Below are 24,141 nucleotides of genomic sequence, written 5' to 3' on the forward strand. Positions count from 1 at the left end.
ATATGAATATTTATTAATAAGACTTAATATTCATACGATTTATGATCATCTGTACTTTGATTGAACAAAAAAATAAACCATTGATCACAAAACTTTCAATGTGAGACTTTTGTCATTTTTAGTAATATGTAGTCGTTTTAAAAAATTCAAAATATAACATATAAGAAAAAAATCTATTTTTTTATTATATACTTGATGTGACTGTTTAATTTCTATTAATAGTATAAAATTAAACAAAAAGAGAGATGATACAAAAAATGTTTTCAAATATGTATTATTCATAATCATTAATTGTCATATATATGTTAATCATATTAGGTAATTCCGTAAATTTTATTTCATAAGAAAATTGAGAATATTCTTTTTACATTACTAATCAATTTGATAGTTAATTTAATAAAATAAAATAATATATATTTATAAAGACCAACTTATTTTTCTAAAGATTGTATGAATCATCCTAGTAATGACATATGGCTATGAAAACATGTTGTAATACTTCAGAATTAATATACAGAGGATGGTTCCTACTTGCATACATCATATTCATAGAAGCATGTTCCGTAGCCTGCAAGCAACATATAAAATATCTCATCTAGTATCTTGTACTCCCCATACATAAAATAATTGCAGAAAAGAAAATGTTATATCAAAAAGATGTTATTAGAGAGGTTACTCAAATTCAGTCATGTATTTCTTTTGTCATTTATCTTACTTTTGGAAAATAAGTATACATGGGTAAATCCATATATAAAATAGGGCATAACATTTATAGATATAATTAGAGATATTATTGGCCGATTATTCATTTTAGTAACCTAGATGGTGCAAAAAACTTACTAGGGTTTATCTTGGTGAGTGTAGCTGTTCCACCGAAGTAACAAGCAATGCGATTGTTCCCATTGGTTTGATAATACTCATTAAACGCAAAAGATGCGTGCGACCGTATAGTATCCGGCTCTATGACTAAGCAATCAACTCTCCCAATACCAAATGCTCAATCAAGAGCTCTGTGTAGCTCTGATACGTGTGACCTCGTCGAATCACAGCTTTAGAACAAATAGATGAACAAGAAACATAAACACACAAACTTTTGGACAATTAATTATTTCCTCTAAGTGTTCAAGCTCGTTTTTGATGTTTGGCCTAAACTGTGAAGTCGTTTAACCTCGAACTCACGTTGCACAAGTATACAAACACGAAGCTCTCATGGAAACCGCTCAGGAATACAGATACGCAAGAAACAAATGAGAAACGAAAAATAAGAAAAGGAGCACACACATATGGGATATGGAGACACAAATCTAATCTAAATAGAAAACTTCATTTTCTTATTCTAGATTTCTTTTTTGTATTTATCTCTTAACATGTACATTTATTACTATGTTAAGTTTCCACATATTTGGAATTATTCAACCGAACAAAAGAACCAAATTACCCGTAACCTAAATCTAAAGGAAGTCTTATTACTGGATTCGAATCCTAGAGAAATGATTTATTAACAACTAGGAGTTTTGCCTGTACATGCGGACATAGTTATTTAATAATATATTTAATAAATATTTATTAATAAATATACTATTAGTTTAAAGATCAAAAAAAAAATTAAACATTAAATTTATACTATTTTATGAATCTTTCAATTTTTTTAATTTTTATTGATTTAAAAACATTATTTTTGGATAACAACACTAATATCTTGTAAATATGTTATTATCTTGAACAAATTTTTATTATATTAATTTATAAACAATGATATAATTAAATAAACAAATATATAATTGTTAATATAAAGTGATGTTATTAAACCAAATTCTAGGAATTAGCATAACTTACAAAATCTCAAAATAAATCAAAAGCACAAAAATGTTAAACCAAACTCAGCTTTACATATATTAGTCAAAGTAAATAAGAATATTGATATATGTATAATTATATTGTGAAATACTTCCTATAATAATTAAATAAACACTCAATCAGACTAACTATGTTGACAAACAAAACATTAATATTTAATGTATATTTGAGGAAATTTAAATTTAAACAAAGTTATAATTTTATAAAAATCGTGAAAAATTAAAAGTAAATAAAGTAAATTTTAAATTTTCATAAATATAAGGTACTTGTTGTAAAAAGGAATATTTTCTTTTTGAAAGTTATTCTTACAACTGGACGATAACAATAAATATTTAGTAAAAATAAAAACAAAGAAATACTAAATTTTCAACTTTTGTTTTTGGTGTAAATGTTAAAATTAAATTTTCAACTTAAATAACAAATACAAGTTATTTTTGCAACTGAATGATAAGAATAAAAATGAAAATATCACGAAAATCACATTAATACTAAAATAAATTTAATAATTTTTTCAAAAAAATATGCCATGACATATTATGTTTACAAACAAATATAAATAAATTTTTGTTATTTTGTATAAAACTATTTATAATATTTTAGTATAATGATAAATCTAATTATGATATGTGTATATATAATACTAATTATGAAAATAAATAAACAAGAAATAAAGATGTAGATAAACACAAAATAAATACATGGAATTATCTTTTTATTTTTTCAAAAACGTTTTCCATTTATTTTTGAAATATTTTAATAATATTAGTTTGTAATCAGTTAAATAACGAATTATATAATTTATTTATTAGATATTAAAACTTTAATTAGTCAAATTAAAATGAAAATTGTTTAATAACTAAGCATAAAATTATGGAGAACATGACAAATAAACAAATTCAATTCAAAAATAATAGTATAAATAGATTAAATAGATTAACCTCCACAAGATTTTCATCATCATGTAAGATAATTTTTTTTTTTTGAGTAAATTTTTGCATTAAATTAAACGAACAGCATACAACTTGGATCAAAAACACAGAACAACAATACACCTAAGCTATACCACAGGCTGCAACAACATCGTGAAAAGATAAAAGGATATGAATGCCAAGACTTTAGCAGGAAACAAAAGCACATCCCCAAGAAGATTGTTAGGACTTCAAGAACTCATCCAAGAGCAGCAGCATTGGGGCAGTCTCCACAAGACGAGCAAGAGCAGTTACGCCACCGGACAACGCCGAACCCAGAAGCAAAAACTGAAGCAGCGCCCCAAGAAGACCAAACCCCTGCTCACAGATAAGGAATGAAGCCCGAGACGCAAAACCAGGGACAACCTTTGCGTCAAACCGCCAAGTCACAACATACACCAATCCTCAATCCACATACGAAAGGAGAGCAGTCCAAGGCTTGCTACAGATGCCACTATGGGTCGACAGAAACCGTCGACACCCAGAAACAGAGAGAGCAGAGGAGAGAGTGACCTTACATTGAAGAGGAAATAGCAGGGCTTCAATGCGCAAGAAGGTAGGTATAAACCGGAGGAGAAGACTCACCACCGCTAGACACAACCTGTACCACTGCCTGAAGAACAGAAAGCGGACCTGTCGACAAGAGCACAACCGGAACAGAAAACTGAGGGGGTGTGGAACCCGAACACCGGAAGAAACCCAGAGCTTCCACCGGAGCTGGGAAGAAGGATCCCACCGTGCGCAGACTGCAAAGCTTTGACCATCAGGAGACAACGCCGATGGGAAAACCTTACGGACACGTCGCCTCTGAGAACCAGAGAGACAACCAAACCACCGCAAATCAACCACTCCTCCGTTCGCTACCCCGCTTCGCAGAGATGTAGATCGAAGTTGGAGAAGGACCCCCACTGAGCCATGCGCCCGCCGACAACAAGGACATAGATCTAGGAAAACAAAAAACTAGATCCGACAGAACCTTTGATCCAAAAAGCCACTTCTCAGCCTCGCCGCTTTTCCAGACCACCGAACCGCCCCTTTGAACTGCGAAGATCTCTGGTGAAGCTCAGCCAATCCAGAAGCACAAGCATATTGACAGGAAAGAGCAGAAGTGAGGAGAGGTAAAAGGAATAAAAAGGAGGGAGGAGAAGGAGATCTCCGGAACCGGCAGGCGCCGGACCGGAGAAAGCTAGGTCATCGGTGGAAAACGAGAGGATTTAGAGAGAAGGTTATATCATGTAAGATAATTGTGATAAAGATTAAAATTTATGTATATTTAAATATTTAAAATATAGTTAGATTAGAAAGAAACAAACCTTGCATGACTTGAACTAGAAGGACTGAGAATGGCGGTGTTGATTCGTGAGAACGGCGGGGTTACGGAGGCGACAATGGAAGACTGAGAAGACTGACAGAGATGGATTGATTCGGAAGCAAGAGCTTGGCGGTATTATGGAGACGATAATGGAAGGATAGTGTGTGAAGAATCAAACCTAGGATTCTAAAAAATTCGCCGCAAAAGGGGTGTCTTGAGAGAGTTCGTGATTTTAGAATAAGGAAATAGGGTTGTGAGTTATTAGAGAGGGGTTGGTACAATAAGTAAACCGATAGGCTCTGGCTGGTTAAATTTTTCTTTTTACTTTCCAAAGACATAAGGGCATAAAAGACATTAACTAGAAAAAAAGGTTGTCACATGTAGAAAGTGTCTTGGGCTGTAAATCCAAAGACATAAAGTGTCTTGGAGAGTAAAAAATTCCTATTATTACGTACTCCACCATACATAAAATAATCGCGGAAAACTTGTGTATTTTGTGAACGGGAATGATCAACACTCTGCTTCATCTTTGGCGACAGAACTTGATTTGGTCCAAGGGTCTCTTCCTGTGAAGTATCTCGGAGTTCCTCTGATGCCTCATAACCTGTGAAGCCAAGATTATCAACCTTTAGTGGATAAAATCAGATCTCGAGTTACTTCTTTGACAGCAAAACAGCTATCTTTTGCAGGAGATTTAAACAGCCGTCTACTAGTACGATCAATTTTTGGTCTGCATTTTGTCCCACTGGCAAAAGAATGTTTGGAAAAAACTAGAAAGATTTGTACCACCTTTCTCTGGACAGAAGCTCTGAACTCGCAAGGGGGGGAAAATGTCTTGGGAGAGTGTTTGTTCACCGAAAGAGTGCGGAGTTTTGGGTCTGCTTTGCTTAATGGTATTAAATTTGGTGTATGGACTCAAACTCATATGGCTCCTTTTTGGTGGTTCTGAATCGTTGTGGGTCTCAAATATTTGCAGCTGGATTTGGAGAAGGCTCATGAAGCTTTCTTATTTAGCAAAACCTTTCATTCTCTATCATGTAAACTCAGGAAGGATTTTGCGTCTTTTTGGCATAACAAGTGGATGGAATTTGAATCAGTTATTGATGTCATCGGCGCCACTAGGTCGATCAGTTGACTCTTCTGTCAATGACGACGTTACAGGGGATGCGTGGAGGATGTTAGTGGTATCTCCTTTAAAAAAAAGGTATACAAGAGTAAATCCATATATAACATCTGGCATAACATTTTTATATATAAAGAGCAAAAAAAATTAATGGATTATTCATTTTAGTACCCTACATAGTGCAAGAAACTTACTAGGGTTTATCTTGGTGAGTGTAGCTGTTCCACCGAAGTAACAAGCAATGCGATTGTTCCCATTAGTCTGATAATACACATTAAACGCAAAAGATGTGTGCGACCATATCGTATCCGGCTCGTAACAGTCACCATGTTTCTCGATGACTGAGCAATCAACTCTCCCAATACCACATCCCCAATCAAGATCTCTCTGTAGCTCAGCCTGAGACGCACTTGGTCGAGCCACGCACCATGTTCTTCCGTCCAGGAACGTCGTATTACCTTCAGCTCGAATAGGTCTCTGGTCGGATCATCGTCACCGGTTTTGTAGCTTCACATCGTGCTTGGAATATGAACTTTAGTAGAAGCAGAGAAAATATAAAAATCCAAAATTGATTTCTCATTTTCAAAATGTTGGTAATAGAAAATATAAATGTAAAGAGAAGAAAATATCCAGATCATAACATCACCATATGTAGAAACCTATATTATACATAAATAATATATTGATTGTCACACTCGTTTAAGTATAATGATCAAGTGATGGGGACTTTGGAGGTTGAGACAAGTGAGGTTAGGTTTATTTAGAAAAAATAACCTAATCAAAAGAGCTAAGAATAATCTAGATCTCATTAAGGAATCGAAGGTGCCTTCAAGAGTAATAAAATTTTCAAGAAATTGATAGCATAAGATTTTTTTTTATTATTTTTAATATCAGGAATATTACTTTCCATTCATTTATGACTTATTCTTGGGTTCACCCCCTAGGATGAACCTCTAGGTTCACCAACCAATAAGATTATGTTATTTCAAATTTGATATCTTTTATAAAAAGAAACAAAATATTGTCAAGTTATATTATGTTTAAAAAAAATAAAAATAAAAATAGTAGTAATTACAAAAAAATATTTTTAAGAAAAAACTAAACCCTAAATCCTAATCCCTAAACCCTAAACCCGAAACCATAAACCCTTGGATAAACCCTAAACCCTTGGATAAATCATAAACTCTAAATCAAAAACACTAAACAAAACACTCAAGGGTTTAGGATTTTAGTGTTTAGTGTTTTTGATTTAGAGTTTATGATTTATCCAAGGGTTTAGGGTTAACCCAAGGGTTTAGAGTTTCGGATTTAGGGTTTAGGGATTAGGATTTATGGTTTAGGAATTAGGATTTATGGTTTAGTGTTTTGTTGACGACGTTAACAATATTTTTTAAAAAACAATCTTTTCTTTTGTAACAACTATTTTTTTTAACCTTTTTATTTAAAAACATAATAACTTGACAATATTTTGTTTTCTTTTTTAAAAGATATCGAATTTGAAATAATGAAATCCTATTGGTTGGTGAACCTAGAGGGTAAACCCTAGGGGGTGAACCCAAGAATAACTCTTCATTTATTGTATAACGAATACTGAAAGTTGAGGAGAGGCGTTCACAACTCACAAGCAAATAATTCTCTGCAAATAGTATATGTTTAATTATAAACATAATAATTTCACATAGGAAAGGCATACAATACACAACACACATTTAAGACTAAATATATTTCGACAAAGTGATTCACAATTTTTTCAATCTAAAGTGTAGAGAATGATGAGAGTATAAGATTGGAAGAATTGTATATTGACTCTCATAATGATAAAGGTTATACATGTACAACTTATATAGGAAGATAAGAATGTAAACGTTAAACCTAGATTTCTTAACTAAATATATACATATCTCAATAACAATATTCACAATTATGTTTTATATCTTCATGATTCTCTATGTAAAGGACTAAAAACAGAGTCGGTTTGATTAAGAAACAAAACAACATAGCCAAGTTATTACAAAAGCCAATACCTAAATCCATTCAGAAGATGATGCTAACAAATCAAAAGACTTTAAACTCAAGAAAGCATAAATTAAAAAAAAAAGAACAGAGCTTATGGCATTGATTTTGATGAGGCATAGTGAAGCCTGGTGAGCACGTCAACTCTCTTACACAACTCTTCCACTTAAACGTTCATGTATTTAGAAATATCTTCGATCTTGTTCCTACTCAGATCAAGAAAAAAAAATCGATTAAGTTCATTGACTGTACCAAAGATAACAGTTTTTATCTAACCAGTCTCTCAATCAGATGGCCTCAATCACATGGGAGAACCAAATTACGTTGAACATTTCTAGTTTCAGTATCCGCAACCTATATCTACTGGAAGTCTTTTTACTCCAGTAGTTATGAAGTCATTAATTTTTTTTACGTTTCAATATTTTGGATTCGAATCTTAGAGAAATGATTTATTAACAATTACATAGATTAATAGAGAATAAACCTACACAAGATTTTCATCACGATGTAAGCAGTGTCGGCCCTGGATAGAAGCTGGGTAGCATGTGCTTCCAGCCTTGAAAATAATATGTAATATTTCAACTATTTTTGACTAAAATCTCCATTAGCTTAGTTGGTAAATGTTAATAACCATATGTTAGTACTACAAACAAACTAAAAGTTTGTTTACATGACAGAAATAAGAGATCAACAGTTATTGTATAGAAATAAATTGTAAGGTAACATACATAATTTTTTTTTAAAAAACTCAACCATAATTCCAATATTGATATGGAAATAAAAATATATAGTTGCACAATTCGAAAGAATGCAATATAAAACAACTTACCAAAAACAAATAAGAGCAGACATGAAACTAGATGATTTAAAATAAGAAAATGATTAAAAGTTCTATCGCCAAAATAAAAACAGAACATAGTCCCATTCAAACTATCTCAGTAATTGTATAAGGCAATTTAGTAAACACAACAAAACTGAGTCTTAATCTCCTTATAACAAATAAGTTCAATGAAAAGAGTTGATAAAAGTAAAGAAGAGCAATCACAATAATAAATATCACACATAATATAAAACCAAACTCTTCAAGTTAAACACAAATGTTAAATAAAAGTAAAATATCTGGGTGAACAGAGATCAAACCCTAGTATTATATAAAAACGCATTAAAAGTAACAAAACCCCTTTTTGACTGTCTCGACATCGGACGGTGAAATTATTTTTGTAAATGCTGAGTCACCTTTAGAGAATTGGTTCTCAAATTTCATTTTATGGCATCTTATTTTGAACATATGAATATTTCCTTCACGGTGTTGCAAAATTTCCTACACAGAATCAAAAACACATTAAGTTTCTTATTTTCCCAAACATTGAGAGAAGAAGAATAAATTGAGAGAAGAAGAAAGAGGAAACTTACAGCCATGAATCGTCTCCAACAAGCATCATATCTCCTTCATGAACTTTAAAGGTTAGTTTCCATTGACTGTGCATATGCAACTTGCCTTCGATATTAAAGAGTTTTTCTAGTTCAAGGATCATGTGATTGTATCCATCAAAATCAGTTAAATCAACAGTTCTGATTGTATCCATCAAAATCAGTTAAATCAACAGTTCTAACAACACCTTCCATGTGAACCTGGTCAATAAACATATCAAGTGTTTGTGAATTAAATATAGTCATCTCAATCTGGTTAAAAAGTTATTCAAGTTTCTTATCAATATCAAATCTACTGTATTAGAATAAAACTATGTGTGCAACCATATATAAAATCTAGTCTTTTCTTAAAAAGAACATGAATAATTTTACAAAGCCTATGTCTTATCATGTTCTAGTTATTAATAATTAATAATTTTAGAATTGACTAAAAAGTAAAGAATAAGTAGAAGATGCTCTTAGTCATACCTTGGTACTACTTGTAGTACACCTTATTTTCTTCGTTTGGATTTCTGTTAGTGATGTCACTGCTTGAATTTGATCAAGCTTTTCTTCATCAAAGATTTCAGAAATTTTACTCTTTTGGTATGATTCAAGTGGTTCCAAAACATCTCTTGCTTTGGTAGAAGCCGTTAGATCAACTCCAAACAATCTGAAGCTACTAGATGCATTGGTGGTTGAATTTTCTTTTGTTGACTGGACCATTTGGTCATTGTAATATGGTTTGGACATAGCAAGACCTGCATAGCTCACTAGCCAACCAGATGAAATTTTTGAATCATTAGTTTCATTCTGATAAATAAGTTGAGGAAGACTTGTCGAAGATTTTATACTTGATTCTCCAATTTATTGGCTTTGAGTCAACATATGAATTATCATATTTGAACTTATATATAGAAATATGATGATAATGGATACACAAAGAAGCATAAATTATTTAAAACTATTTTCTTACCAATTTCGTTAATTTCGCGTTGGCGTTTGTTTTTTCGAATTAAAGGCTCGATTTCCCATGGAGAGACCTTATTAGGTCTTGAAATTGTTGCAGCTTCATCCCACTGAACCTATAAAAATAAGTTAGTGGATTTTACTTATTATTATTTTGAAATCATAGTCTAAAATAATATAACAAAAATTAGTTATGAATAAGTTTTACTTGTAGATTTCGCCATTCTGAATCCTTCCAATAAATGGAGAAATCTTCCACTTTTACTATTGTCCCAGAATATCTTTGCAGTATAAACAAAATTTGTAAGTAATCATATTTGGAAAAAAAAAATTATATGAGAGTCAAATATTTACATTATTTCATTAAAATCACGTCCTTCAAACTTCATAGTAAACCTTGAACCTGTATTGAACTTCATGTTCACTGCATCTATAACTTTTTTGCAGTTGACAATGAATTTGCTCGACCTAATATCATCATATCAAGAATAAATTAAAATATGCTTTTTAAAATAAAATATTCTCATGATGTTTAAGTAGAGTAATAAAGTATTTTCCTTACTTTGGCCTATAAAACACGTCGAACATACATTTGGAGTTAATAGCATTCGATGCAGTAGCAACTAAACCATAATGCATACTCTCTTTTGAAATTACTGATGATGATATGTTGCTTTGTTGAGGCGCTGCTTTTCTGATTCCGATTTGTGATTCCCCATTCTCCCCTCTAAAACAAAAAATATTTAAAATACAAAAAAAATTAAGAAACAAAAGAGATGCAAAATGACAAATGTATATACCTAAGGAATACAACAGAGTCTCCAACGGCCAAACTTTTTTTTCTTACAAACTGTTTCCAACCAGATGTGAAAAGATGTCTTTGTGGTGTACCTAATTGATAATTTATACATAAATAAAGATTATTAGTTGTGTATAAAGATTATTAGTTACTACCAAACGATTTTGATATAGAAAACGTAGCTACCTCTAAAAGTGTGTTTAAATTTCCAAACATGATCATGGAGATCTTTAGCAACTATCCACTGACTCGGTGCTTGCTGTGACATATCCTAAAAAAACGTTTAATACAAAGGATCATATAAAAATTTACAATATAAGTCAATTATGGATTTATTTGGTGTATTTATTAAATGAAAATACCAATAGAGGAAGACATTCAATGGCATCTTTTTTAAATAAAGAAAAACCACCATGTGTGCTGGCATCCGAAGCAGTTAACACCTTGGTAAAATAGTTAATGTTTTGTTCGTTGTTGCCATTAGGAATAGAGACTTCAAATTCCTAATAATTAAATTCATAAATTTATTTACAGATATTATAAAAAGAGGTACTATTAGTTCTTAAATAAAATTTTAAATTTTCCACGTACAGGTGAAAATGGCGACAACGAAACTTTTGCATAAACTTCATCTGTATTGGTATCCACCTAAATTCATGCATAAAACATGTCAAAACCATAATATGTACAATTGTAAGCCAATTAATCTCATGTGTATTTCCTAAAGAGAAACATCAAATACCAAAGATACATACCTTAAGCTTGATGCTAATAACATTACAACGAATTTTTGAAGAAATATCAAAAATTGGTTTAAATTGGCACAGGTTGTCATTTTCTGATGCTACAAGCTGATAATGTCATAAGATTGTAGAAAAGTTTATTGAATAACAAAATATGAGAATTAATGTGAAATTATTCATAGAAAAACATGTGCCTGCTCTATGTGCCCTTGAGGAAAATAATAAACTTCTTCTCCAATTATTGGAAGATCAAACAAAGATCCAGCACATAACTTCCATAACTGATTATACATATATCTATTGGTTCCATCAGTTCCTAAATGAATAAAAAAATATTTTTATGAGTAAATATTCCTAATAAATCAAAAGTTAAATTTGAGTTCCTTTTTTAACTTATACCTTGAAATTTAGGTTGTGCATCTCTAATTTTGTTATTCTCCATCAGCTTTTACCAAATAATGGTCTTGAATTACACCTTACACAAAAATATCACCAAATCCAGAATAGTTGTTAGCATGGTATTCTATTTCAAAATTAGGGGTGGGCGGTCGGTACCCATTATTATTCAGTTCGGGTCTATTTAGGTTTTGGGTTTTTGAGATTAAAGATTTCAATCTCATTTAAGTATTTATAAATTTTTATTCGTGTTTGGTTCGGATCTTTGCGGGAGATGAGCTGTTTAAATTATTTTTAAATTTTTCAAACTCTAAAAATGAAGTTTGTGTTTTTTTTTTAAATAATTCAAATTCAAAAGAGTATATAAAGTTTGTGTTTTTTAAAAGGTATTGATAAACAGGTTTGTGTTTTTTTAAGTATGATTACATCATGATAGATAGAGAATTTTAAATAAAATTTTACAAATTATATTGCAATATAAATCATGATTATTCACAAAATCGAGCCATACAAGTAGATAATTAACATAATACCTTTGATTAGTGAATTGTTGAGCACGTTTTGATCTTGGTAAACAAGTTTGTTTTCTGTTCTTTACAATGATCTGTATTTGTCTTTGTTTAGTCATCAATTTGATATACATCAGGTATTTATAGTTGAGAAGTCATTGTCCTACATTAATATTGTTCATATGATTTTTGACTAAAGATTACCTCATAAGTCATAATTAGTTGATTTGTCAGTGAAGAAAATGGTCTTTAGTAAAAGAAAATTCAAAGGTCGCCTATGGATTCTGTACTTAAACATTAATGCATTTTTACAGCCTTTCCATTTATGTGAAAAAAATCCCAAAATGGAACTCATCTAATGTTGAACACGTCAATTCTCCCATCATCACCTCAATCCCAAAATGGAACTCATCTCTAAATGGTAACCAAAGAAATGAGTGAGCATAGTTGATTCCTTACCATTTCTTACAATTTACACCATTTACAAGGAATATTTATTACTTATGATTCCTTAATATTCTTTAACTTTTAAAGAATAAAAGACTACAATTATTCCTTATAAAATTAGAAAAGAAATAGATTTTCCTCTTATTTTTTCATTTCATTCTTTTCCTTGTTATTTCTCTTATTCTTTTAATGGTTACCAGTTAAAGCCTTACATCTTTGGTTAACAATTAACCAAAAGTCATGTGTTTCTACATGATCCACACATACATGTGATGGACAGAAGTTGACCAAAAAACAGAAATATTATATTGGACCTAACTTTTATTTTGTAAGTTTTTAAATTCAATACACCTTTCAACTTTATAGTTAAACTTACATTGAATCACTAATATTCCTTTCATTATACTACTATCTATGTTTCCAAACAATATTCTTATTTATATTATTAAAAGAAAAGTACCCATTAAAAATACCCCTAAGTATTCTAATTTATTTACACTTCCATGGCACTGAGAATTTAATTTAACTACATATTTTAATGATTGTCTTTTCCAGTTAAATTAATGAGTTTTCCTTAATCAAATTTAATCTTAATATCATTAAATGAACCTACCTATTATAATGTTTCTCTTTTCCAGTTAAATTAATGAGTTTTCCTTAGTCAAATTTAAATTTAATATCATTAAATAAACCTAAAAATACATCATATATTTAATGTAAATTATTACGGATGAGTACGGCCCAATAAAGAACTTGAATTTTATTTTTTACAAAAACGTGAATCACTTGACATATATAATATTTAAAATATATTAACTACAATATAACAAATGCATACTTTAGTTTGAAATGATCATGCTCAAGTTTGATATAGTCAACTTACATCATGCATCGATCGATGTACAATATTCAAACCACCTATAGTTTTTATTTTCTTTATAGGATGTATCAACCAACCAATCATCCTATTGATTTTCTAAGCTTTATAAAAACAAATCAATAAATACAAACTCAAAATCCAACATCTTCTATTAATCAAAACATAATATCTTCAATGTCATATCTTTAATGTACCTATTAAATATAGAAACTGTAACCATAATTACACTAATTATAAGAATAGAATTGATTCCAACCAATTGATCTATTACTTCGGTAATTGATTTGCTTGTAGAAGAGGAAACAAGAAATTTAAAATTTGTAAGAATATAAAGATATAGAGATTCCAACCAATTGCCTATATTTGCGTATGAGTTTCGCATTATAAGCTTCAAATTGAACATTGAAAAAGATAGAGATTTTTTTTAATCTTTTACCGACACAGAACTTAAACAAAACGAAAGAGTTAAAGGTAATTTATTTTTGTTACACTTCCCGGAAAAAAACTTACAACATGGGCTTTCATAATATGGCCTTTTAACATATTAATGTTATGGATATTTAATAATTATATGCAAGAAAAAATAAAGACTATAAATAATTTATTATTAATAAAATTATGAAATTATTTATAATTTGATGACTAATTCATCGCCGTTTTTTATATGTTAAATTTTCATAGAAGTTTAAAAATCATTATATTTTCTTTAAACATGTACACTTAAATTATAATTTTTTTATGCCATACTAAGTCATAATATAATATTTCTTCATATTTTACATTAATAACCATTGTTTTTAAATATCGTCTACAATTCTTTAATTACGTCTATTTGTTCAATTTTTTATATGATATCGAATATTTGTCATAAATAGATGGTTTAAGATGCCAAAAAAAATATTTAGTTGGTGAATATAATACATCAAATATTACAAATACATCATTTAGTTAAATAAATAACGAAAAATCAAAAATTTATACCCGCGCTGGCGCACTGGTCAGGGTCTAGTTTTTCTTTATACTACTATCCATGTTTACAAACAACACTATAATTAATCTTTTATCCAAGCAATATAAAATATTAGACCTCATATTTTTTATAATTCTAAAAATTTTCTTTCAAATTATTTAGATAAATTAAATAATAGAAAAAATTCAGATAATTTATAAACAGCAAAAATAAATAGAACTTATTTTACAGGTTTAATAACTACAAAAAATTCAATAATAAATCAGTTAAATTAACGGATTATTTTATTTATTATATTTCCTAAATAATGGTTATATCATTTAAGTAACATAATAATTCAATAATATCCATATCATAAAAATATATAAAGTTATACATTGTACAATAAATATAATAACAAAAATAATTATGAAAAATGTTCAAAATATATATATATATATATGGGTTATTTAAAGAAAATGCTTAACACTAATTGTTAACAACAAATTTAAACCTATTATAAGATAAACCAAAATATTAACAAGATAAATTACACAAAACAATTATAATAAAATTAATTAGGCTATATAAAAAGGAGTAATATGTTCAAGATATATTTATAGTTCTTAATTATTTGATACATATCATTTTCTGCATCAAAAGTTTGTAGAAACGTCAAAATTTCATAAAACTACAAAACAATGAACCTTAGAATTTAGATTAAAAGGTGACAAATTATGAAACTATATCAATTTAAATCAAATTGGATTACATATCGGTCATCCATCGGTTCAATCGGTTAGTCTCTAGTTTTAGTGATTTTTTTAAATATTGATATTTTTAAAAACCTAAAGAAAATTATCAAATCACCGGATTAACCGATTTGACCGCGGGTTTGGATCGAATTTAAAAACACTGATTTTAGTTTCAAAATGTTTTAAATACGAAAAACTCTTATAAATTAAAAAAAAACTATTTATTAACTTAGTAGTAGAATTTGTCATCATAAAATATTCTGCGCTTGCAAAGCACGGATCAAAATCTAATGATACTTAAAAGGCATTACAAACAAAAATATGAAAGTACTAGATGATAACCATCATTTTATACTAATTTTGTTTATCAAATGATTTTAACATTTTGCAACACTACCATTTTTATCGATTATAAAATGATGAATACAAATGTTGGTCTCTTAAATTTATCATTGTTGTTAAAGAGTTAACGTATTAAAGTTCATTTTAATTATTTCAGGACTCCATATGCACAAAAGGATATTAAGTTTTGCCAGCTGACACAAATCAAAGTAATCGTATAGGCAAGATCGATTGTAAAATGACAAAAGAGGATTAGGTGCACCATCTATGTAATAAGTAAATGCCTCTTTTCGGCTCTGGATTTGTTTACTATTGAGTCTCCATATGTGATTTCATTTTCTACCTCTATAAAATTGTGTTGTCGTTTATGTTTCACTGATATGAGTTTTATTTTTTTTTCTTCTATGAATTCGGTGAATTACATAAGTGTCAATTTAAAAGATAGACATCTGTAAAAATTAGTTATACTCCAGATACATATAAACTCTATTCACAGGTTAGTGATTCTAATATATCAAGTTGTTATATAATATAAGTGCAGACTCAGAATATAAATGTATGTCTAGTAGTTAGTACATATTCACTAGTTCAGTTTAAAAATCATCTAATTCTAGAACAACAAAACAAATTATTTATTTTATTAACCTATGATTTAGGTTTAGTTACTTAAGAGTATACGATAAAATATATTTATATATAATATTTTACCATTATAGTATGTGTAAACTATGTATAAACTAAGAACTGTTTGATTTATTAAATGATAAACCAGAAAACTTATAATAAATAGTTAAAATCTTTCATTCTTACATTTATAATAGCTAGATAGGGTATTAGGGAGAAACAAATACTAGACGAATGATCAAATCTCTCATTCTTCGAACAAACTCAAAAGGAGATTATTAGAATCTTGTCATGATATTTCATTAAAAGCTTTTTAGGAATAAAAATCAAGATTAAAATATTTAATCTGAATAAAATAATATATATAGTGCTTCTAATATTAAAAATCACATCGATTTAAAGAATATTTGGGACTGTCAGGATCAAATAACATAGGGGAAATTACATGTTTACCACTTTCATGGTAGCACTTTTCATTTTTACCGCCACTAAGGAGACATTTTCAAAAATACAATCTTCATTTAGTGGCAAAAGACTCTTATGCTCTTGTTATTTATATATATAATAAATCATTATTTAAATAAAAAAATAAAAAATAAAAAAAAGTAAATTTTTTTTTATGTTTTCGAATTATACTTTTTCAAACTCGAACTCTTTTATAAATTATTTTTTGAAATTTTTTTTTCGAATTTTTCTTTAATTTATTTTCAAATTTCTTTTTGAAAAACGAAAATTAAGTTTGAAACTATTTTCTAAAATTTTTTATATATTTTTAAAATATTTATTTATATATTTATTAGAATTCTAAATTTCGCATTCCAAAAACCCTACCCCACCCCTCAACTCTAAACCCTAAGTCTAGATTAGTTAACCCTAAGGGTATAATTGTCTTTTATCCTTCATTAAAAGTGAGGGTAAAAGTGGTTAGTGTAAACATGAAAAGTGGTACTATGAATGTGCTATTTGTGGCAATTTCCCAATAACATATTTGAAACTACCTATTTAAGAAATAATTTGTATACATAAAAGTATATACATCAATCATTTTATTTGTGTTATATGGTATTAATTATAATTAAGTGATATTGACATAAATATAGTATATTTTAATATAAATTTTTATTATTAACACTTCCTACTCATATGATTTTATTAACATTTGTATGTTTACTGTAACAAAAATTTAAACCGCTAATTACAAAACTTTTAATGTGAGATTTATCAGTACAAATTTCAAAATTAAAATATTAAGATCTCAATAATTTTCCATGAAATTTTGAATTTTACATATTGTTATATAGTATGTAGTTTAATTTTAATGATATTAATATATATATATATATATATATATATATAATATGAATATTTATTAATGAGACTTAATATTCATACGATTTATGATCATCTGTATTTTGATTGAACAAAAAAATAAACCATTGATCACAAAACTTTCAATGTGAGACTTTTGTCATTTTTAGTAATATGTAGTCGTTTTAAAAAATTCAAAATATAACATATAAGAAAAAAATCTATTTTTTTATTATATACTTGATGTGACTGTTTAATTTCTATTAATAGTATAAAATTAAACAAAAAAGAGAGATGATACAAAAAATGTTTTCAAATATGTATTATTCATAATCATTAATTGTCATATATATGTTAATCATATTAGGTAATTCCGTAAATTTTATTTCATAAGAAAATTGAGAATATTCTTTTTACATTACTAATCAATTTGATAGTTAATTTAATAAAATAAAATAATATATATTTATAAAGACCAACTTATTTTTCTAAAGATTGTAAGAATCATCCTAGTAATGACATATGGCTATGAAAACATGTTGTAATGCTTCAGAATTAATATACAGGGGATGGTTCCTACTTGCATACATCATATTCATAGAAGCATGTTCCGTAGCCTGCAAGCAACATATAAAATATCTCATCTAGTATCTTGTACTCCCCATACATAAAATAATTGCAGAAAAGAAAATGTTATATCAAAAAGATGTTATTAGAGAGGTTACTCAAATTCAGTCACGTATTTCTTTTGTCATTTATCTTACTTTTGGAAAATAAGTATACATGGGTAAATCCATATATAAAATAGGGCATAACATTTATAGATATAATTAGAGATATTATTGGCCGATTATTCATTTTAGTAACAGAAACTTACTAGGGTTTATCTTGGTGAGTGTAGCTGTTCCACCGAAGTAACAAGCAATGCGATTGTTCCCATTGGTTTGATAATACTCATTAAACGCAAAAGATGCGTGCGACCGTATAGTATCCGGCTCTATGACTAAGCAATCAACTCTCCCAATACCAAATGCTCAATCAAGAGCTCTGTGTAGCTCTGATACGTGTGACCTCGTCGAATCACAGCTTTAGAACAAATAGATGAACAAGAAACATAAACACACAAACTTTTGGACAATTAATTATTTCCTCTAAGTGTTCAAGCTCGTTTTTGATGTTTGGCCTAAACTGTGAAGTCGTTTAACCTCGAACTCACGTTGCACAAGTATACAAACACGAAGCTCTCACGGAAACCGCTCAGGAATACAGATACGCAAGAAACGAATGAGAAACGAAAAATAAGAAAAGGAGCACACACATATGGGATATGGAGACACAAATCTAATCTAAATAGAAAACTTCATTTTCTTATTCTAGATTTCTTTTTTGTATTTATCTCTTAACATGTACATTTATTACTATGTTAAGTTTCCACATATTTGGAATTATTCAACCGAACAAAAGAACCAAATTACCCGTAACCTAAATCTAAAGGAAGTCTTATTACTGGATTCGAATCCTAGAGAAATGATTTATTAACAACTAGGAGTTTTGCCTGTACATGCGGACATAGTTATTTAATAATATATTTAATAAATATTTATTAATAAATATACTATTAGTTTAAAGATCAAAAAAAAAAATTAAACATTAAATTTATACTATTTTATGAATCTTTCAATTTTTTAATTTTTATTGATTTAAAAACATTATTTTTGGATAACAACACTAATATCTTGTAAATATGTTATTATCTTGAACAAATTTTTATTATATTAATTTATAAACAATGATATAATTAAATAAACAAATATATAATTGTTAATATAAAGTGATGTTATTAAACCAAATTCTAGGAATTAGCATAACTTACAAAATCTCAAAATAAATCAAAAGCACAAAAATGTTAAACCAAACTCAGCTTTACATATATTAGTCAAAGTAAATAAGAATATTGATATATGTATAATTATATTGTGAAATACTTCCTATAATAATTAAATAAACACTCAATCAGACTAACTATGTTGACAAACAAAACATTAATATTTAATGTATATTTGAGGAAATTTTAATTTAAACAAAGTTATAATTTTATAAAAATCGTGAAAAATTAAAAGTAAATAAAGTAAATTTTAAATTTTCATAAATATAAGGTACTTGTTGTAAAAAGGAATATTTTCTTTTTGAAAGTTATTCTTACAACTGGACGATAACAATAAATATTTAGTAAAAATAAAAACAAAGAAATACTAAATTTTCAACTTTTTTTTGGTGTAAATGTTAAAATTAAATTTTCAACTTAAATAACAAATACAAGTTATTTTTGCAACTGAATGATAAGAATAAAAATGAAAATATCACGAAAATCACATTAATACTAAAATAAATTTAATAATTTTTCAAAAAAATATGCCATGACATATTATGTTTACAAACAAATATAAATAAATTTTTGTTATTTTGTATAAAACTATTTATAATATTTTAGTATAATGATAAATCTAATTATGATATGTGTATATATAATACTAATTATGAAAATAAATAAACAAGAAATAAAGATGTAGATAAACACAAAATAAATACATGGAATTATCTTTTTATTTTTTCAAAAACGTTTTCCATTTATTTTTGAGATATTTTTATAATATTAGTTTGTAATCAGTTAAATAACGAATTATATAATTTATTTATTAGATATTAAAACTTTAATTAGTCAAATTAAAAGAAAATTGTTTAATAACTAAGCATAAAATTATGGAGAACATGACAAATAAACAAATTCAATTCAAAAATAATAGTATAAATAGATTAAATAGATTAACCTCCACAAGATTTTCATCATCATGTAAGATAATTTTTTTTTTTTTGAGTAAATTTTTGCATTAAATTAAACGAACAGCATACAACTTGGATCAAAAACACAGAACAACAATACACCTAAGCTATACCACAGGCTGCAACAACATCGTGAAAAGATAAAAGGATATGAATGCCAAGACTTTAGCAGGAAACAAAAGCACATCCCCAAGAAGATTGTTAGGACTTCAAGAACTCATCCAAGAGCAGCAGCATTGGGCCAGTCTCCACAAGACGAGCAAGAGCAGTTACGCCACCGGACAACGCCGAACCCAGAAGCAAAAACTGAAGCAGCGCCCCAAGAAGACCAAACCCCTGCTCACAGATAAGGAATGAAGCCCGAGACGCAAAACCAGGGACAACCTTTGCGTCAAACCGCCAAGTCACAACATACACCAATCCTCAATCCACATACGAAAGGAGAGCAGTCCAAGGCTTGCTACAGATGCCACTATGGGTAGACAGAAACCGTCGACACCCAGAAACAGAGAGAGCAGAGGAGAGAGTGACCTTACATTGAAGGTAGGTATAAACCGGAGGAGAAGACTCACCACCGCTAGACACAACCTGTACCACTGCCTGAAGAACAGAAAGCGGACCTGTCGACAAGAGCACAACCGGAACAGAAAACTGAGGGGGTGTGGAACCCGAACACCGGAAGAAACCCAGAGCTTCCACCGGAGCTGGGAAGAAGGATCCCACCGTGCGCAGACTGCAAAGCTTTGACCATCAGGAGACAACGCCGATGGGAAAACCTTACGGACACGTCGCCTCTGAGAACCAGAGAGAAAACCAAACCACCGCAAATCAACCACTCCTCCGTTCGCTACACCGCTTCGCAGAGATGTAGATCGAAGTTGGAGAAGGACCCCCACTGAGCCACGCGCCCGCCGACAACAAGGACGTAGATCTAGGAAAACGAAAAACTAGATCCGACAGAACCTTTGATCCAAAAAGCCACTTCTCAGCCTCGCCGCTTTTCCAGACCACCGAACCGCCCCTTTGAACTGCGAAGATCTCTGGTGAAGCTCAGCCGAATCCAGAAGCACAAGCATATTGACAGGAAAGAGCAGAAGTGAGGAGAGGTAAAAGGAATAAAAAAGGAGGGAGGAGAAGGAGATCTCCGGAACCGGCAGGCGCCGGACCGGAGAAAGCTAGGTCATCGGTGGAAAACGAGAGGATTTAGAGAGAAGGTTATATCATGTAAGATAATTGTGATAAAGATTAAAATTTATGTATATTTAAATATTTAAATATAGTTAGATTAGAAAGAAACAAACCTTGCATGACTTGAACTAGAAGGACTGAGAATGGCGGTGTTGATTCGTGAGAACGGCGGGGTTACGGAGGCGACAATGGAAGACTGAGAAGACTGACAGAGATGGATTGATTCGGAAGCAAGAGCTTGGCGGTGTTACGGAGACGATAATGGAAGGATAGTGTGTGAAGAATCGAACCTAGGATTCTAAAAAATTCGCCGCAAAAGGGGTGTCTTGAGAGAGGTCGTGATTTTAGAATAAGGAAATAGGGTTGTGAGTTATTAGAGAGGGGTTGGTACAATAAGTAAACCGATAGGCTCTGGCTGGTTTAATTTTTCTTTTTACTTTCCAAAGACATAAGGGCATAAAAGACATTAACTAGAAAAAAAGGTTGTCACATGTAGAAAGTGTCTTGGGCTGTAAATCCAAAGACATAAAGTGTCTTGGAGAGTAAAAATTCCTATTATTACGTACTCCACCATACATAAAATAATCGCGGAAAACTTGTGTATTTTGTGAACGGGAATGATCAACGCTCTGCTTCATCTTTGGCGACAGAACTTGATTTGGTCCAAGGGTCTCTTCCTGTGAAGTATCTCGGAGTTCCTCTGATGCCTCATAACCTGTGAAGCCAAGATTATCAACTTTTAGTGGATAAAATCAGATCTCGAGTTACTTCTTTGACAGCAAAACAGCTATCTTTTGCAGGAGATTTAAACAGCCGTCTACTAGTACGATCAATTTTTGGTCTGCAATTTGTCCCACTGGCAAAAGAATGTTTGGAAAAAACTAGAAAAGATTTGTACCACCTTTCTCTGGACAGAAGCTCTGAACTCGCAAGGGGGGGAAAATGTCTTGGGAGAGTGTTTGTTCACCGAAAGAGTGCGGAGTTTTGGGTCTGCTTTGCTTAATGGTATTAAATTTGGTGTATGGACTCAAACTCATATGGCTCCTTTTTGCTGGTTCTGAATCGTTGTGGGTCTCAAATATTTGCAGCTGGATTTGGAGAAGGCTCATGAAGCTTTCTTATTTAGCAAAACCTTTCATTCTCTATCATGTAAACTCAGGAAGGATTTTGCGTCTTTTTGGCATAACAATTGGATGGAATTTGAATCAGTTATTGATGTCATCGGCGCACTAGGTCGATCAGTTGACTCTTCTGTCAATGACGACGTTACAGGGGATGCGTGGAGGATGTTAGTGGTATCTCCTTTAAAAAAAAGGTATACAAGGGTAAATCCATATATAACATATGGCATAACATTTTTATATATAAAGAGAGATATTTTGGCAAAAAAATTAATGGATTATTCATTTTAGTACCCTACATAGTGCAAGAAACTTACTAGGGTTTATCTTGGTGAGTGTAGCTGTTCCACCGAAGTAACAAGCAATGCGATTGTTCCCATTAGTCTGATAATACACATTAAACGCAAAAGATGCGTGCGACCATATCGTATCCGGCTCGTAACAGTCACCATGTTTCTCGATGACTGAGCAATCAACTCTCCCAATACCACATCCCCAATCAAGAGCTCTCTGTAGCTCAGCCTGAGACGCACTTGGTCGAGCCACGCACCATGTTCTTCCGTCCAGGAACGTCGTATTACCTTCAGCTCGAATAGGTCTCTGGTCGGATCATCGTCACCGGTTTTGTAGCTTCACATCGTGCTTGGGATATGAACTTTAGTAGAAGCAGAGAAAATAGAAAAATCCAAAATTGATTTCTCATTTTCAAGATGTTGGTAATAGAAAATATAAATGTAAAGAGAAGAAAATATCCAGATCATAACATCACCATATGTAGAAACCTATATTATACATAAATAATATATTGATTGTCACACTCGTTTAAGTATAATGATCAAGTGATGGGGACTTTGGAGGTTGAGACAAGTGAGGTTAGGTTTATTTAGACAAGATAACCTAATCAAAAGAGCTAAGAATAATCTAGATCTCATTAAGGAATCGAAGGTGCCTTCAAGAGTAATAAAATTTTCAAGAAATTGATAGCATAAGATTTTTTTTAATTATTTTTAATATCAGGAATATTACTTTCCATTCATTTATGACTTATTCTTGGGTTCACCCCCTAGGATGAACCTCTAGGTTCACCAACCAATAGGATTATGTTATTTCAAATTTGATATCTTTTATAAAAAGAAACAAAATATTGCCAAGTTATATTATGTTTAAAAAAAAATAAAATAAAAATAGTAGTAATTACAAAAAAAAAAATTTTTAAGAAAAAACTAAACCGTAAATCATAATCCCTAAATCCTAAACCCTTGGATAAACCCTAAACCCTTGGATAAATCATAAACTCTAAATCAAAAACACTAAACGAAACACTCAAGGGTTTAGGATTTTAGTGTTTAGTGTTTTTGATTTAGAGTTTATGATTTATCCAAGGGTTTAGGGTTAACCCAAGGGTTTAGAGTTTCGGATTTAGGGTTTAGGGATTAGGATTTATGGTTTAGGGATTAGGATTTAGGGTTTAGTGTTTTGTTGACGACGTTAACAATATTTTTTAAAAAACAATCTTTTCTTTTGTAACAACTATTTTTTTTAACCTTTTTATTTAAAAACATAATAACTTGACAATATTTTGTTTTC

The 24,141-nt window shown here is 30.1% G+C and overlaps 1 protein-coding gene, 1 long non-coding RNA gene and 2 pseudogenes across 3 annotated transcripts; all 4 read right to left on the reverse strand.

The window, feature by feature from the left end:
• Positions 1-1,651: 1,651 nt before the first annotated feature.
• Positions 1,652-6,394, reverse strand: LOC108870612 (annotated as a pseudogene).
• A 780-nt stretch (positions 6,395-7,174) lies between these two features.
• LOC117128345 lies at positions 7,175-8,842 on the reverse strand. 2 transcript variants are annotated; one of them, XR_004451645.1, is made up of 3 exons: positions 8,687-8,842; positions 7,762-8,594; positions 7,175-7,479 (listed from the first exon to the last, which is right to left on the reverse strand). It is a non-coding gene; the product is annotated as an uncharacterized LOC117128345 (long non-coding RNA). The 2 variants fall into 2 exon arrangements; XR_004451644.1 differs by having other exon boundaries at positions 7,175-8,594.
• LOC117127712 (auxin response factor 22-like) lies at positions 8,843-21,321 on the reverse strand (the record flags this gene model as incomplete). Its single annotated transcript, XM_033278346.1, has 16 exons — positions 21,209-21,321; positions 20,914-21,100; positions 20,782-20,865; positions 20,454-20,581; positions 20,308-20,364; positions 11,207-11,219; positions 11,043-11,099; positions 10,814-10,954; positions 10,638-10,722; positions 10,453-10,543; positions 10,215-10,379; positions 10,007-10,120; positions 9,861-9,933; positions 9,660-9,768; positions 9,173-9,456; positions 8,843-8,905 (listed from the first exon to the last, which is right to left on the reverse strand). Coding segments are annotated over exons 1-16 (1,764 nt in total), but the record flags the coding sequence as incomplete, so codon positions are not given.
• Positions 20,789-23,816, reverse strand: LOC117128337 (annotated as a pseudogene).
• Between the last annotated feature and the right edge of the window lie 325 nt (positions 23,817-24,141).

Source organism: Brassica rapa, chromosome A09 (genome assembly GCF_000309985.2).
Source record: "Brassica rapa cultivar Chiifu-401-42 chromosome A09, CAAS_Brap_v3.01, whole genome shotgun sequence".
NCBI classification, from domain to species: Eukaryota; Viridiplantae; Streptophyta; class Magnoliopsida; order Brassicales; family Brassicaceae; genus Brassica; species Brassica rapa.